The 14440-nt window shown below is 44.7% G+C and overlaps 1 protein-coding gene and 1 non-coding gene across 6 annotated transcripts; both read left to right on the plus strand.

Annotated features, from left to right (window-relative positions):
• Nucleotides 1-553: 553 nt before the first annotated feature.
• On the plus strand, nucleotides 554-11083 carry CHTOP (chromatin target of PRMT1). 5 transcript variants are annotated; one of them, XM_076000143.1, is made up of 6 exons: nucleotides 554-1507; nucleotides 2780-2861; nucleotides 4194-4347; nucleotides 6864-7050; nucleotides 7804-7999; nucleotides 9846-9984. In XM_076000143.1, exons 2-5 carry the CDS (start codon nucleotides 2797-2799, stop codon nucleotides 7995-7997), a joined length of 600 nt encoding a protein of 199 aa, XP_075856258.1. In that variant the 5' UTR covers nucleotides 554-1507; nucleotides 2780-2796; the 3' UTR covers nucleotides 7998-7999; nucleotides 9846-9984. The 5 variants fall into 5 exon arrangements, with proteins under 5 accessions (XP_075856258.1, XP_012646699.1, XP_020141008.1 ...); XM_012791243.2 differs by having other exon boundaries at nucleotides 663-1507; nucleotides 7862-7999; nucleotides 9846-11083; XM_012791244.2 differs by having other exon boundaries at nucleotides 675-1507; nucleotides 6867-7050; nucleotides 7862-7999; nucleotides 9846-11083.
• Nucleotides 8440-8572, plus strand: LOC142869826 (small nucleolar RNA SNORA66). Its single transcript, XR_012918378.1, has one exon. It is a non-coding gene; the product is annotated as a small nucleolar RNA SNORA66 (small nucleolar RNA).
• Nucleotides 11084-14440: the final 3357 nt, after the last annotated feature.

Raw genomic sequence — 14440 nt, forward strand, 5'->3', positions numbered from 1 at the left:
CTCCTCTTCAATCTAGAAGTAGGTGGAGAGGGGCTGCTCACTCCCATCTCCCCTTATTTGGGGAAGGGTCTTATTTAGAGAGAGGTCACAGTGCATTACATCTTCCTACTTGAGGAAAGCTCAAGACCCAGGAATGTAGGGGTTCAAGGTTCCAGTTGGAAGTGGAGGAGACGTCAGCTTCTCAGCTACAAAAGCAGAAGAATCTCCTTTCAACCTGCAACGAATATTTACTGAGGTCCCTACTATATGCTGAACTGGGTATACGGCAGTGACCAAAATAAACACAATCCACTATCCTTACCTTCCTCACATGGTAAAAGTTCAGTAAGGATGCGGGGCCATTAAACATACATGCACGTGCACACACACACACACACACACACACACAAGTGCCAGGAAGGAAAATGAAAGGGTCCTGATGCGCATATGCAGCAGAAGGGTTAAAGATGTGTTCGTGTTCGTTCATTCATTCCTCAATCATCTGAGCACTTTATTGTGTTCGCAGGCATAAGGAAAATCCCTTTGTTGGTCTGCATCAAAATCCACATGAATGGCAGGCGGGGAGGGAGGACGCGGAAGGTGGATCAGGGACGCCAAGGTCCCCTCTAAAGGATTAAACAATATTCAGGCCAAGTTGGGGAGGGGAGGAAGTGAAAAGGAAAATATGGACGGGCGGCGGTGGCCGGCACAGGATCCGGTAGAGGCGTGCTTCCAGCACTGGCCTCCCAAGCCTTGGCTGGGCGTTTCCCGCGCTTCACAACTCTCCGAACAGGGCAAACCCGCACGAGGGGAGAGCCAGTGCAAATTTCGCGGGCCCGGTAGTCCGGGAGAAACCGAGCCAAGTCCCGCGTAAAGATTTTTTTTGACGGTATGCCTTGGCTGAGGGCAGGAAGGCGAGGGAATACGGGACCCAAACCTCCTCTCTGTGGCCCAGATTACGAACGGTACCACTAAGTTGAGCGCAAGCCCGACTTGAACTGTAGGTCCTCCACACGCCCGAACCGCAGGACCGCTGACCACGCCCTCCGAAGGCGGAGCACTGCGTGTAACTCTGGAGGGAACTTTGCTAAAGCCCCGCCTTCTCTCCAGGGCTCCGCCTCTGATCTCTGCGCAGGCGTAGCGCGAATCTTTCCTGCCCTATAGTTGTGCGCGGATCTGACGCCTGACGTAATTGCGCCGACGCCATTTTAGCCGGTCCCACACGCACTGAACGTGGCGGCCATTTTGTTTTGGACGCCGAGCGGGAGTTGGCGGCGGCGGCGGCAGCTGTGGTGGCACAGACGAAAGGCAGGAAAGGGCAGGCCCAGCGAGCAGGCGGATCGGCCGACTAGACAGGCAACCAACAACAACAAACTAACCTTGCAATCTACCGCTTACGCGTCTAACCAACCGCCCACCTAGTTAACCCGAGTCCCTCCACCGTCAACTGAGGTTCGGCCGGTCCCCGGCCCGCCTGCCGCAGCCGTGGTGGCAGCCCCGGGCGGAGCACTGGCGTCCGTTTCCTTCGGTGCGTTTCTGTGCTAAGGAGGAGGGGGAAAGTCTTGGGAAGCGGAAGGGGCCGGCGGAGGAGTAATAGGGGTGGTGGGATGTGGACGCAGGTAGGGTGTCGGAGTGTGGAGGCCCCGGGGAGGGGGCGGAGCCGATGAGAGGAGGCAGGGGAGGACCTGAACTGGAACCTGGTGGCGGGATGGAGAAGGTTGGGGATAGGGATAAAAAGGGAAATGGTTCGGCGGGTTGAGCAAAGTTGGAGTTCTGGACAGGACTTTGAGGATGTTAAGGAGATTAAATGAGCACTACACGACTTTAAGGAACGTTGGAAGTTAATGGCTGCTTTAGAGTTACGTGGAGGGCTCTGTGAGAGCTAACTCCCAGGTGAATGTCCATTTAAGAAACCTTTTGTGCTCCCTCCCCCAGATCCCCAGTTCCTTACTAAAGCCCCTATTTGATTTTTTTATTTGAAAGGCAATTTTGAAACTGCATACCTGTATTTTCACTGTAGATAAATGGTTCTCAACATTTTAGCTGCACATTAGAAGCACCTAGGTAGCTTTTCTCCCCTCACAATTACTAATCTCCAGACCTCACTACCAGAGATTGGTTTAATTAGTCAGGACCCATACATCTGTATTTTTTAAAAACTCCCTGGGTAAGTCATGCAGTCAAGATTGAGAGAGACTGCTATATGTTAAAAGCCAAACTCTTATACTTCCTTTAGCTAGATTTTGTTCTGCCATTTTTAAGACTTCAAATATTTTCTTTCTTGTGGCCTTGAGTGTTAATTTGAGGTAACTGCTATATATACCTAAGCACTTGAAATAAGTTTTTTGTTTTTGTTTTTTTTTTTTTTTTTGAGACAGAGTCTCGCTTTGTTGTCCAGGCTAGAGTGAGTGCCGTGGCGTCAGCCTAGCTCACAGCAACCTCAGACTCCTGGGCTCAAGCAATCCTCCTGCCTCAGCCTCCCGAGTAGCTGGGACTACAGGCATGCACCACCATGCCCGGCTAATTTTTTTTGTATATATATTAGTTGGCCAATTAATTTCTTTCTATTTCTAGTAGAGACGGGGTCTCGCTCTTGCTCAGGCTGGTTTCGAACTCCTGACCTTGAGCAATCCGCCCGCCTCGGCCTCCCAAGAGCTAGGATTACAGGCGTGAGCCACAGCGCCCGGCCTTGAAATAAGTTTTGATATGATCTTCAGCTGTCAGTGATAAGGCCTTTACGCCTTGTAGAAATGAGTGGCCATAATTCTGATTTGCTCATTTTGCCTATTGTACTTTGTAGATTCTCGGGATTTGAAGATGGCTGCACAATCAGCGCCGAAAGTTGTGCTAAAAAGCACCACCAAGATGTCTCTAAATGAGCGGTGAGGCAGCCAACAGCAACTTCAGCTCCTTCCTAAGAAAACATTACTTAAGTTGGCCCTGGGGTCCAATGCACAAAACCGGTTTTAAACTAAATACCAACAGAAGGCTACAGACCTCTGTTCTTAGTTGCATCTTAATGTGGTACACAAAACAAATTGGGCTGTTGTTTCAAAACCCCTTGTCAGTAGACTTTTATGTTAAACTATCTGAAATATTTATCTGGTGGGATATATTTTAAAAAGACTCCTAACACCCTCCCTTTCTTCACATTTTTTTACATTGATACAGGGGTGGTGCAGCACGGTAGCATGGTACCCTGGCTGCAGTAGGCTTGCTGCCCAGTCCAAGGCCAGCAGTGTTGTGTTTGGCCTGTAAGAGGCAGGTAGCAAGCCATGAATATGTCCAAAGGCCCTTGAATGTCATTCTTGGGCCTTGTAAGAGGCACTTGCTTTGCTCCATTTCACTTTCTTTCCATTCTGCTTCTAGTTTGTTTTTGTTTTGGATTCTTTCACAGTTAAGTGTTCTTCCCTTCCATTCCATTAAATTACCTTGACAGGAATAATACAGGGGTGTCTTCACAGGCTCTAAAATGATTGGACTTACCTAACTTTCATAAGTAACCACTTGGAGTCAGAAAAAGTGATCATTTGAGACTAAGAAAAGTAAAGGTATTTAAAGGCAGTTTCTACCTCTGAGAGCTTTATTCATTGGGTGCCTTTGGCCAATAATTTGTTAAATTGATGTTAGACCACTAAGGTTTATTGAATGTCTATTTTTGCCTCTTTTGAAGTATACGTGCTTCTCTCCTTATCTCTTAAGATATGTTACACTAATATCTATATTCATATGTTACTAAGTGACAAATATGTTTTTAAATTTGTTACACTCCTATAATTTATATGAGTGCATTATTTCCATGAGCTCTGAAGGTACTCTAGCCCTTTCTCATATTTCCCTTAGAATGCTCCCTCAGGTCTCCCAAGGTTTAGGCTTTCTTTGTTTGTCTTTGAAACTGCATCTTCTGTCTCTTGTCATCATATCTGCTTATTGCGTGTTTTTCATACTTTCCACCTTTCTAAAAACTGTTACCTGAGCCCTTGTTATCACTTTTGATTGAATGTGCTGCACTTAGCTGCATTTCTAAGTTTCTGATTCTTGCAAGTTTGTGGAAACTATGGAGTCTTTAACCCACATCAGCCTTGATCTAAGTGTACCACTTTACTTAAAAGTTCGTGGGATCTGGAGCTCCTGGTCTAGCAAGCCATGAAAATGCCAATAAATGTTTTGTAATAAAGCTTTTATTTAAACATCCATTTTGTTCGACCTTGAAGCTTTACTAATATGCTGAAGAACAAACAACCGATGCCAGTGAATATTCGGGCTTCGATGCAGCAACAACAGCAGCTAGCCAGTGCCAGAAACAGAAGACTGGCCCAGCAGATGGAGAATAGACCCTCTGTCCAGGCAGCATTAAAACTTAAGCAGGTGAGAGAATGGGTCTTAATGTTCCAGAAGCAGCTGGTGATCTCTGTCAGGCAGTCTGCTGAGGCTATCAGGACGTGATGGATGATTACAAGGTGGCTCAGGGCAAAAGCTGAAACTTCTCTGGAAGAGAGGTTCAGAGAATTCCAATTTTGGCAGGTACTGATAAGTAACTGTTTATTATTGTCTTTTTCTCTTTGGGAGTCCGCCATCTGTGTGGCCTGTTTCTGTTATCAATGAGTATTGATCTTTTGTTTTCTGATCCTTTACCTTTAATGTAGATTATTGGCTTTTTCCACAAAGAAACTTTGTTTCAGCTTTAGATAATCTTTAAAACATCCTTTACCCCCTGTTAAATGATTTACAAACTAGGGAAATAATTTTATTCTTTCTTCCCTGGTGCAGGGAGTCTTGAATGGGTTTACTCAAAGGTTTTCAGTGCTAAAATGTAGAAGGAATAGAACGACCCTCATTTCCACAACACCTGAAGTTTTATCAGTAAAGTGGAGCAAGAGTACTGAGTAATTAACTTGAGTTAGTGGGTTCTCTTTCAAATTTCCAGTGAGAGATAATCCTATTCAGACCTGAAATAAAACCTGCTCTTTATTATTCATAGACTTTATATGCAAGTCCGGACAGTGGCTGTGGAAGGATATGCCCAAGCTGTGGCTGGCTGTCTGGAGGGCGGTGCCATGCAACTGTAAGGACTCTAACTGGTAGCACTGCATGGCTGTGCACAAATTCAGCAGTTAAATATAACACCCTTCCACCCCCACCCTGAGCCATTGGGCTCACTGACCAAAAATAAACGAGGCTTTCTGCTTCAGCTACCTTAAGCCTTGGAGTGACTGGATTCCTCCCTGACTCAGGAAAGCAGCAAAAGGCACCATCATTTTTCAAGACTAAATAAAAATTCCTGAAGATAAATCTGTGACAGATCATTTCAGAGGAATTTTCAACAAGAAGCTTTAAATATATAAGTATAGACTCTGCAGAAAGTAGCCACGGTCTAGAGTAGCGCTGTCCAATAGAACTTTATACAGTGATAGAAATGTTCTATGTCTGCTATCCAGTACAGTAGCCACTAGCCACATGTGGCTATTTGAAACTTTGTGGCAAGTGGCTACCTTATATGGGCACAGCTCTAAAGAAGAAACTGGGTGGCATAGTTGAAGTATTTACAATGTTAGAGACCAGTATTGGTGACAACTAAGGATTGGGAAGGGAGAAGAATTTTTTAGCACTATACAGTTCCCCACTTAAAGTACACAGGAGAATGAATATACTCAGAATCAGTGAACACAAGGGAACTTGAGGAATGTGGTCCTGGCCTCATTATTGTGTGTTAATCGGGAGTGAAAGAACAGGCCACTCGCCCATGCTAGGTGCATAATGTTCAGAGCCTTCTCTGACAAACAGTTTATGATCTTGTGATAGAAAGCTAGTAATAATGCCTCACAGCATCTTTTGAGGGGTATGATTGCAAAAAAAAGAGAGACATTGGTAATCCCTTATGCGTGACACATAGAATTTATTTTCATTCATATTAACTGATGGCATTACAGAAAATCAGGCTTGCTAGGGCCTTGGTATTATGTTTAAGGCTATACTATTTGTTTTTCCTTTGAAGGAATTTAATTCTCTAGGATGTGGTTTCCCTTTGATAATAGATACTGAAAATCTCTCTGTAGTACATCCATGTCCTTTTATATGGCCCTGGGTTTTGTGATGCTAGCTCACCTGTCTTAATTTTAATATAAGTTTGGCTGGCTCTCTGTGGAGATACATTTGAGTTACATGTTTACTTTAAATTAAAGGTCGTTATACTGGCTTAAAAGAGCAGTTTGCGAGGGTAGACATGGAATTACAAATTTTTAAGAAATGTAAGGAAAGGAGATTTGACTTTTTGTGTTTATTTACATCTTAAGGTAAAAAGTGGACCGTCTGGAGATAGATACTCAGAGGAAAAATGGAGCACACGGGCCTCTTTGAGAAATCAGTCTTGTTCTTAAATCACAAGAATTCAAATGAACTTATAATTTAAATTTTGCCCAGAGTATGATGAACTTCCTATGGAGTTTGAGTAAGCCTTGAAGACAGTGATAGTCCTTGGGCAGGTATGAATCAAGTCATGTCATTGACAACCTGTAGATCAAAAACAGCACAAGGCATAAACCAGGATTAAACTATAGAATGTTCTTACTGAAACTTAAGTTCCAACTGACAGACAGTGTGTGACTTCTGTAGCCAAACTAGTGAGGTAGTTTGTGGTGATGCCAATTTCATGGGACCATACTCAAGCTTCTTAGAGTTTCTGCTCTGGATCAAAATTCTGCTTGTTTTATATCATGTTCTGAGGCAAAGGCTTGTTTCTGATTTGGGATCCTTATGACACCCACAACAGGTTTATCTCCCTTCACACCAGACATCTCACTTGCTTCTTATTCTCTGCACTTTGAATTGCCAAATCCTGCTGGATTGCCTTTTTGATCTCAATCCCCCAACACCTTTTCTTCCAGAAGAGCTTAAAGCAGCGCCTGGGTAAAAGTAACATCCAGGCACGGTTAGGCCGACCCATAGGGGCCCTGGCCAGGGGAGCAATCGGAGGACGAGGCCTACCCATAATCCAGAGAGGCTTGCCCAGAGGAGGACTGCGTGGGGGACGTGCCACCAGAACCCTACTTAGGGGCGGGATGTCGCTCCGAGGTCAGTGCTGTGTACCTGATAATTGTCCGGCCCCATCCCCCTTCCCTTTTCTCTTGGGCTGCTTATGGACACATTTGTTTAACATCTTTAAGCCTGAATTTGTATTAATGTAATTAATAACTTTTGAAATCACATATTTTTAATAGTGCTGCATGTCTTTTATCGATACCATTCCTTTTCTGATAATGTGCAATGGTGAGAGGCTATGACCTGCATAACAACAGGTAATTCATGTCATCTCCATTCCATTTTAAAACACCCTGCTGCTGCTTGAATCAAAGCACATTCAAGTTCTAGAAATAAGTAAAATCTAAGAAATTTATGGGTCTTTTGGCCTGTATCTTAACTGTTTGTGTTCCTGGTGCTAGTAAAATGCTGTTACATCTGCAAAAAAGAGAGGACAAGTAGACCCGTAGCTTTCCTATATGTTACATTTGGGGCACTGTTTCTCCGTTCCCTGTATAGTTCTTGTCCGCTACAGAACATATTGAGATCAGGAACCATAGCATTTATTTTTAAATCTACTGCAATGCTAGGTATCTATCTGATTATTCAGTATATATTTATTAAATGTATTGTACTTACTAATTAACTCCCAGCTTCTTCCAAAAATGCATTTGTGGTCAGGCTTATTGAATTGATTGAATAAAGAGCAGCTTTAATCTGTTCACACTCAGTGTGCAGCTTGCCCCAACCAACCTAAAAATTAACTGAATTACTCTCATTTAACCCTCACCGCCTTCCTTTGGTTAGAATCTACTTTGTCTCTCTTGGATTTACCTGCATATACATTGTATGCCTCCTCTCCAAGGTCAAAACCTGCTCCGAGGTGGACGAGCCGTAGCTCCCCGAATGGGCTTAAGAAGAGGTGGTGTTCGAGGTCGTGGAGGTCCTGGGAGAGGGGGCCTAGGGCGTGGAGCTATGGGTCGTGGCGGAATCGGTGGTAGAGGTTAGTCAGCTACCAACTTCAGAGAGTAGCTCCCCCTTATTTTCCTCCCTTAAAAACTCAGAGCCACCTTTCTGCACAGCTTCAAGTCATAGGCAGGCTTCTTTGTTTGTCTTGTTTGTTATTTGAAACTGGCTTATCTTCTAAACTTACATGCTAGTAGTGCAAAAGTCTGTCATGATTTCCCAAGAACTAGTCAAGTGCATATTACAGAGCCAGATTATATGCAGTCTTCCAGGCTCTTGGAAATTTAAATTGTATTGTTAAAATAAAAAAAGTTTAAAACCACAAAAATGGTCAGCTTAGGGTTTACCTTTCTCCATCTCTGTCCCACCACCACCACCACACATCCCACCGCATAGTTCAGAACCCCAGTTTGAGTCACATGAGGATAGAAAAGAGGGAGATGTACAAAGATGAAGGAGAGTTAAAGAGAGTAATGTGTGCAAACTCGATCACTAGCTCTGCCTGATGTGGCAGAAGCTAAGGGAACCAGATTTGCTAAAGTAATTATGGTGATAGAAATGTACTAGCCTCAGATGTTACTGAGGTTGGCCATTCTATCTTAGTACAGTGTAAGTAAAAAAAATAAATAAATAAAAAAATAAAAATAAAAAAATAAAAAAGAGAGTAATGAGACTTGGAGCTGGGCATTGGTTCTGAAGCCAAGTTAATTCAATGTGAAGTTTGTGCCTATGGGAAACTAGAGATGACTTTTTTTTGCTTAAGGTAAAAAAACAAGATGGTATTATTATCAGTTAACTGGCTCTTGTTGATATTCTTGCCTTTGAGACTTATTGATATTTGTCTTGTGATCTCATGACCCAGATTGGAAGAGTTTAATGGTGTTGCTGTTAATGCCAAATCTCATGGGAGTCTTCTGGCTTAGAGCTTAGCGGAAAACTCCCAACAACACCTCTCTAGGATAAGAAATCTATTGTATAGCCCCTGTGTATATTTGCTTTGGTCTTTTTAAAGCACGTAATTTATGATCTTGAAGTTGCCAAGGAATATTAACTGTTAGGATAGGAAATTTGATAACTAAGGGCTTATTATTTTCTTCTCCATTATATGCTACTTGGCTCATTGAGTGAAATGCAAGCTAGTTTGGGTTTCAGGATGAAATGGCATGTTTCCAAATTACCATGACTTTAGTTTCTAAGAGAGACTAAAGTAGCTTTATAGAAAGCTGAGTGTGTTTTGTTAAGTGAATTGAAACTTCCTCTGAGATAACCACATTTGTCAATTGTCATAGGTGACTAGAATCAGATAGAAGTAGCTGGGAGCACTCAAAATGTTTTTCCTCATCTCCCCACATTGCTCCTATGTCAGAATAACTCCTCAGTCTCCTGACACATGGGTCAGCTCATTAGACTTGAAAGTTTAAGGAGAGCTAAGAACTTACCAGAAAGGTCTCCAATAAGCTTGATTTGAAAACTGTCTCTGCCTTTACACCACTGATTATCTGTGCCCTTGTTACTGCCTCCCTAGCTTACTAAATGGGGTTATCTATCATGTATTTTAGTTATGAACTTACAGTGGGTCTCAAATGTTAGGTAATTTATCTTAGGAGAGATTAAGGTTTTTTAAAATTATAATTGTCAGTTAATTATTATCTTGATAGAAGAAAAATTTTTAAATAGCATTTAGAGATAAGCATGTAATAAGGGATTCATTATGTGTGCTTTCCATGTGTTGCTTTCTACCCAGTGTGTTTCCTGTTTTTCCAGATTTCTCCTCTTTGCCCTGCCCTTCAGCTTTCCTCAGCTAGGCCCCACTGCTCTGAGGGGCATTTACTGTAGCACCCATTAAACCTACTTGTAACTGTCTTTTTTTTTCTTTGGGCCAGGTCGGGGTATGATAGGTCGGGGAAGAGGGGGCTTTGGAGGCCGAGGCCGAGGCCGTGGACGAGGGAGAGGTGCCCTTGCTCGCCCTGTGTTGACCAAGGAGCAGCTGGACAACCAATTGGATGCATACATGTCGAAAACGAAAGGACACCTGGATGCCGAGTTGGATGCCTACATGGCACAGACAGATCCTGAAACCACTGATTGAAGCCTGCCCACCCTCCTGTGAGAGACTCTTATTAAAGTCACCACATCTGTAAATAATCTTCACATAACAGATGAGAAGAAACTTGATTGATGCTGGATGGACCTATCACAATAGGCTCTGGACTTACCACCAGTTTGCGCATTTAGGTGTTCCTTTCTCTTTTTGATACTGTGTTGTATGAAACTTTTTCCTTTGATTTGGTTGGGGTTTTGTGTTTTTTTGTTTTCCTCCTTTGCTCAGACTTCTCTTTGAACACAAATGTGTTGGCCTCATGGCTAGAACACCCTCTTCCTACCTCTGCCTCCCATCAACTGTCATGGGCTCTGACACACTAACATTTCTTCTCTTCATCTCTTTGCTCCTGCAGAAAGATCCCAGAAAGAGCCAGCGTTCTCCATGATGCCTAGGTTTCTGAGGTTGTAGAGTTCTGTTCTACATCCTGTTTAATAGCCCCTTAGGAGTGTTTAGAATATCTGGAGTTCAAAACTGCATTCTGCTACATTGATAATTTAGTGTAGTAAATTGGGAACGTTGACATCCCTATAGGGCCACATAACAGGTTACATGTGGTAGCAGCTCTGATTTGATTGAAGTTACTACCATGTGCATTGACCCCCCCACATAAATGATGACCATTTGTGCTGGGTTGAGTATGTGTACTTTTCTACCCTAATAGGAGATTTGAAAACTTTCTCTTGGCTTTATATCATATCCCTAAGGGGTCCTATTGGGTTGGCTTACACTTGCAATATAGAGGGAGAAGCCATTTGGTTTGACAGGCTTTGTCAGAGGAAGAAGGGTGAGAGAATGGTGGTAGATGAACTGCTGGGAGGAGTCAGAAGATAACCCATGCGGAAATGCAGTTATCTTCATGTTTATCCCACACCGATGTTGGGCTTTTCCTCTCGATGGCTTTGTTTGACCCTGTTTGTATCTTCCTGGAAGGTTTAAGTTCAGCCATATTCTGTCAACTGTTCCAGTTTCAGTGGAATCTTGTATTTCTGGTTAATTATAACAAATTGTTCTCTCAAATCCAGTCAGGACTTTCTCCTTATTTGTTGGGCTCCTCAAAATGCTATGGCTGGCCGGGCGTGGTGGCTCACGCCTGTAATCCTAGCACACTGGGAGGCCGAGGCGGGTGGATTGCTCGAGGTCAGGAGTTCGAAACCAGCCTGAGCAAGAGTGAGACCCCGTCTCTACTATAAAGAGAAAGAAATTAATTGGCCAACTAAAAATATATAGAAAAAATTAGCCGGGCATGGTGGTGCATGCTTGTAGTCCCAGCTACTTGGGAGACTGAGGCAGTAGGATTGCTTGAGCCCGGGAGTTTGAGGTTGCTGTGAGCTAGGCTAACGCCATGGCACTCACTCTAGCCTGGGCAACAAAGCAAGACTCTGTCTCAAAAAAAAAAATGCTATGGCTACTTCAATGTTGTCTTGCTGCCCTTTAGATAGTAGAGAGTCCTTTTCTTCCTGGTTGTATTAAAATTCTGGGGGGAGGCCGGGCATGGTGCCTCATGCCTATAATCCTAGCACTCTGGGAGGCCAAGGCCAAAGGATGGCTCAAGGTCAGGAGTTCAAAACCAGCCTGAGCAAGAGCGAGACCCCATCTCTACTATAAAGAGAAAGAAATTAATTGGCCAACTAAAAATATATAGAAAAAATTAGCTGGGCATGGTGGCACATGCCTGTAGTCCCAGCTACTCGGGAGGCTGAGGCAGTAGGATCACTTCAGCCCAGGAGTTTGAGGTTACTGTGGGCTAGGCTGATGCCACAGCACTCTCATTCTAGCAGAGTGAGACTGTCTCAAAAAAATAAAATTGTGAGGGGAATGTTGCTTTGAGGCACTAAGTGAAGAATTTGACCTCCTTTGATTAAGACGTGCAGAAAGGTGATCAACCCCACAAAGTAGTGGACTAACCCTTTTGGCCCATGGGAAATTCAGGCTGGATGGGCTTGGTCAACATTCTGGACCTTTGAACCCTGGAACTGGTTTCCCTTTTCTCTGTGGTGTTTAAGGGAAAAGAAGACGCTGCCCACCCCCAACCAAACCAGTTGCCATTGTACCCTAAACTGCTAAAAGATTGTGTGTACTGGGGCTTGGAAGTTCCCAGGGTCTCACCTGTGTCCACCTTGGCTATCCTCAGTTCTGAATAGAATGGCACAAGGAGAGTAAACTTGGTCTCTAGGTCACCCTTTCATTCAACTGCCATCTGCTGAGGGCTTGCCTTTGTTGTTAGAAGGGGATCGGGAGCACAGCGGAGAGATGGATGAGCTAGATCTTGAAAGTTCAGGGGGCATTTTACACAGAAGGGAAAAGAATTTACCAAGCACAGGGAACCAAATGTAAAAGTACATTGACTTAAGAACACATATGCCAGGGAAATTGAGTGTTCACTGGGTCTCTGAGGTGGGATCAGACACAGCTAGAAAGATTGTGTAGGTAGCCTAAAGCTAAATTTTCTGCTAAAGTGCTTGGACTTTATGTTTTGTGTAGTGGGCAGATAAAACGGGATGATTTAAATAGAATACTGGTGGGAGATGAAGACAGGGTAGGAGGACAAGCTACCACTCCCCCAACCCAGCCTCATACCTTGGTAAGACCCAGGCTTCCAGCCCTCCTAAGTCCTAATGGCAGCACCTCATTCACCTCCAGGCTTCCCAAGGCCCTCAGGCAGTTAATCCCCACCCCACCCCCAGCAGTTGAGCAGCACCTAAATAGGCTTTGTTGGTGGGGCAAGCCTGAGAAGGAGGCAAGGACACCTGAGGGGCTGCGACCTAGGGATAGGACCTGGCTTGGCCTCTTTGCCCCATTTCCTCTTCCAATGGGCTGTCCTGTTTTATTGTAGCGGCAGCCCTCCTATTGATAGTCTAGTGAATGTGGGAAGAGCTGAGGTGCCCAAGCCTCTATTTATTTCCTTGGGCTCTGGAGGCCTCCAAGCACTTAAACATTCATGTACTGTACAGATAGCATTGCCACAATGGGGGTATATCTTCCAGCTTATGACCCTGGACCTTCCCCAAACACCACCTTCCAGCTTCTTACTAGGATTCGCTGCATCTCCAGATTTCCAATACTCCATTTTCCCAACTTTTAGTCGGATGTGCCAGTGGAAGAGGTAGTCTAGGTGCCACCTGGCTGTCCTATGCTGTTATGAATAGAATAGATAGCCATGTGGACCCAGCAGGGGTCAGGGTAGAGCTGACCACCACCTACTGCCTGAGTGGGCTCTCCCATCTCTGTACCACGCCCTGGCTAGTGACCCAACCGGGCATACTGGGAGCCCTGGCTGACCACATGGCCCTGAGGCAAGGAAGGAAGGCTAGGGGGACATTGAGACCCCTGAGGGTGGAGACAGGTCTGGGACCTGTGATGGTGACAGCAGCCCCTAGTCATGGGCCTTACTGTGTAGGGCAGGCGGTTGAGCAGGCCTGAGGTAGCTAAAGTCTCTGTGAGGCCTCTTTAAAGGATTTACTTTATTCTCCATTAAGGCTTGATTTATTTAATTTGTTTACTTTTCTTTAGTGTAAGGCAATTATCAGCTCAAGATTTAAACATGTCCATGGGAAAAAAGGAGGAAAAGTCTTCCCCAAAATGTCCTAAAGTGTTCCCCTTTGGATTTTAGTCAAAAGCACATACTGTAAAGGAATTTAATTTCAGGGAGAAAGATCAGAAAACAGAAAAGAAAGGAGATGGGGAAAGGTAGACGAAAAAGATAAAAGAATAAAGGCCCCCAGTGCCCTTCTCAGCACTACTAAACCAGGACCCCACCCTCAGCCTCTGACCCCTTTGTGATAAGCAGGAGTCCTGGAGTCTGGCCAGAGAATTCACCCACGATAGGGGCTGTGGAGGATGGCAGCTCTCCAGGAGCACCAGTTAATAAGACAGCTGGAATCACAGGCCTCACTCCCCTAACCCTTCCCAGCTCCCAGCCCTGCTGCTGACACTTCGGTTCCTCCACTGAAGCACTGTAAGGCTTTCCAGACAGAGCTCTGGCCTCCCAGACAGCGGGGTGAACCAGGAATAGCCTGTCCCTGTCCTTTGGACCTGACAGGCCCAAAGAAGTCTGATTCTCAGGTCCTCCTCCCCAGGTAAAGGCATTATCAGACACCATTCTGTGACCCCCCCCTCTCCCACAAGAAAGATCCTCTGCTAATTGTGACCACCCCTTCAGCCCTCCGTAGGCTCCACAGTGGGTACAGGGTGCATATGCATAGGGCACTAATGTGACTGTTCTGCCTGAGCCAGCACTGCATGTTCCCACAGAGCTTCCTCATGAACCTACCCCAGGATCCATCTTAATTAAGTCCAGCAAGGAGAAGACAATTGAACCCAAGCATAGGGAAAACAGCGGGCCTGAGAGGTAGGGCAGAGCCAGAGCTTCCAGGA

The sequence above is a fragment of the Microcebus murinus genome, chromosome 2 (assembly GCF_040939455.1).
Source record: "Microcebus murinus isolate Inina chromosome 2, M.murinus_Inina_mat1.0, whole genome shotgun sequence".
Taxonomy (NCBI): Eukaryota; Metazoa; Chordata; class Mammalia; order Primates; family Cheirogaleidae; genus Microcebus; species Microcebus murinus.

What these genes read in the sequence shown, in the direction of transcription:
- CHTOP (XM_012791243.2), top strand. Translation starts at nt 2,797, where the DNA reads ATGGCTGCACAATCAGCGCCGAAAGTTGTGCTAAAAAGCACCACCAAG. An exon ending in CAGCATTAAAACTTAAGCAG is followed by an intron (nt 4,348 to 6,863) that starts GTGAGAGAATGG and finishes CTTTTCTTCCAG; the next exon opens with AAGAGCTTAAAGCAGCGCCT. An exon ending in GGGCGGGATGTCGCTCCGAG is followed by an intron (nt 7,051 to 7,861) that starts GTCAGTGCTGTG and finishes CTCCTCTCCAAG; the next exon opens with GTCAAAACCTGCTCCGAGGT.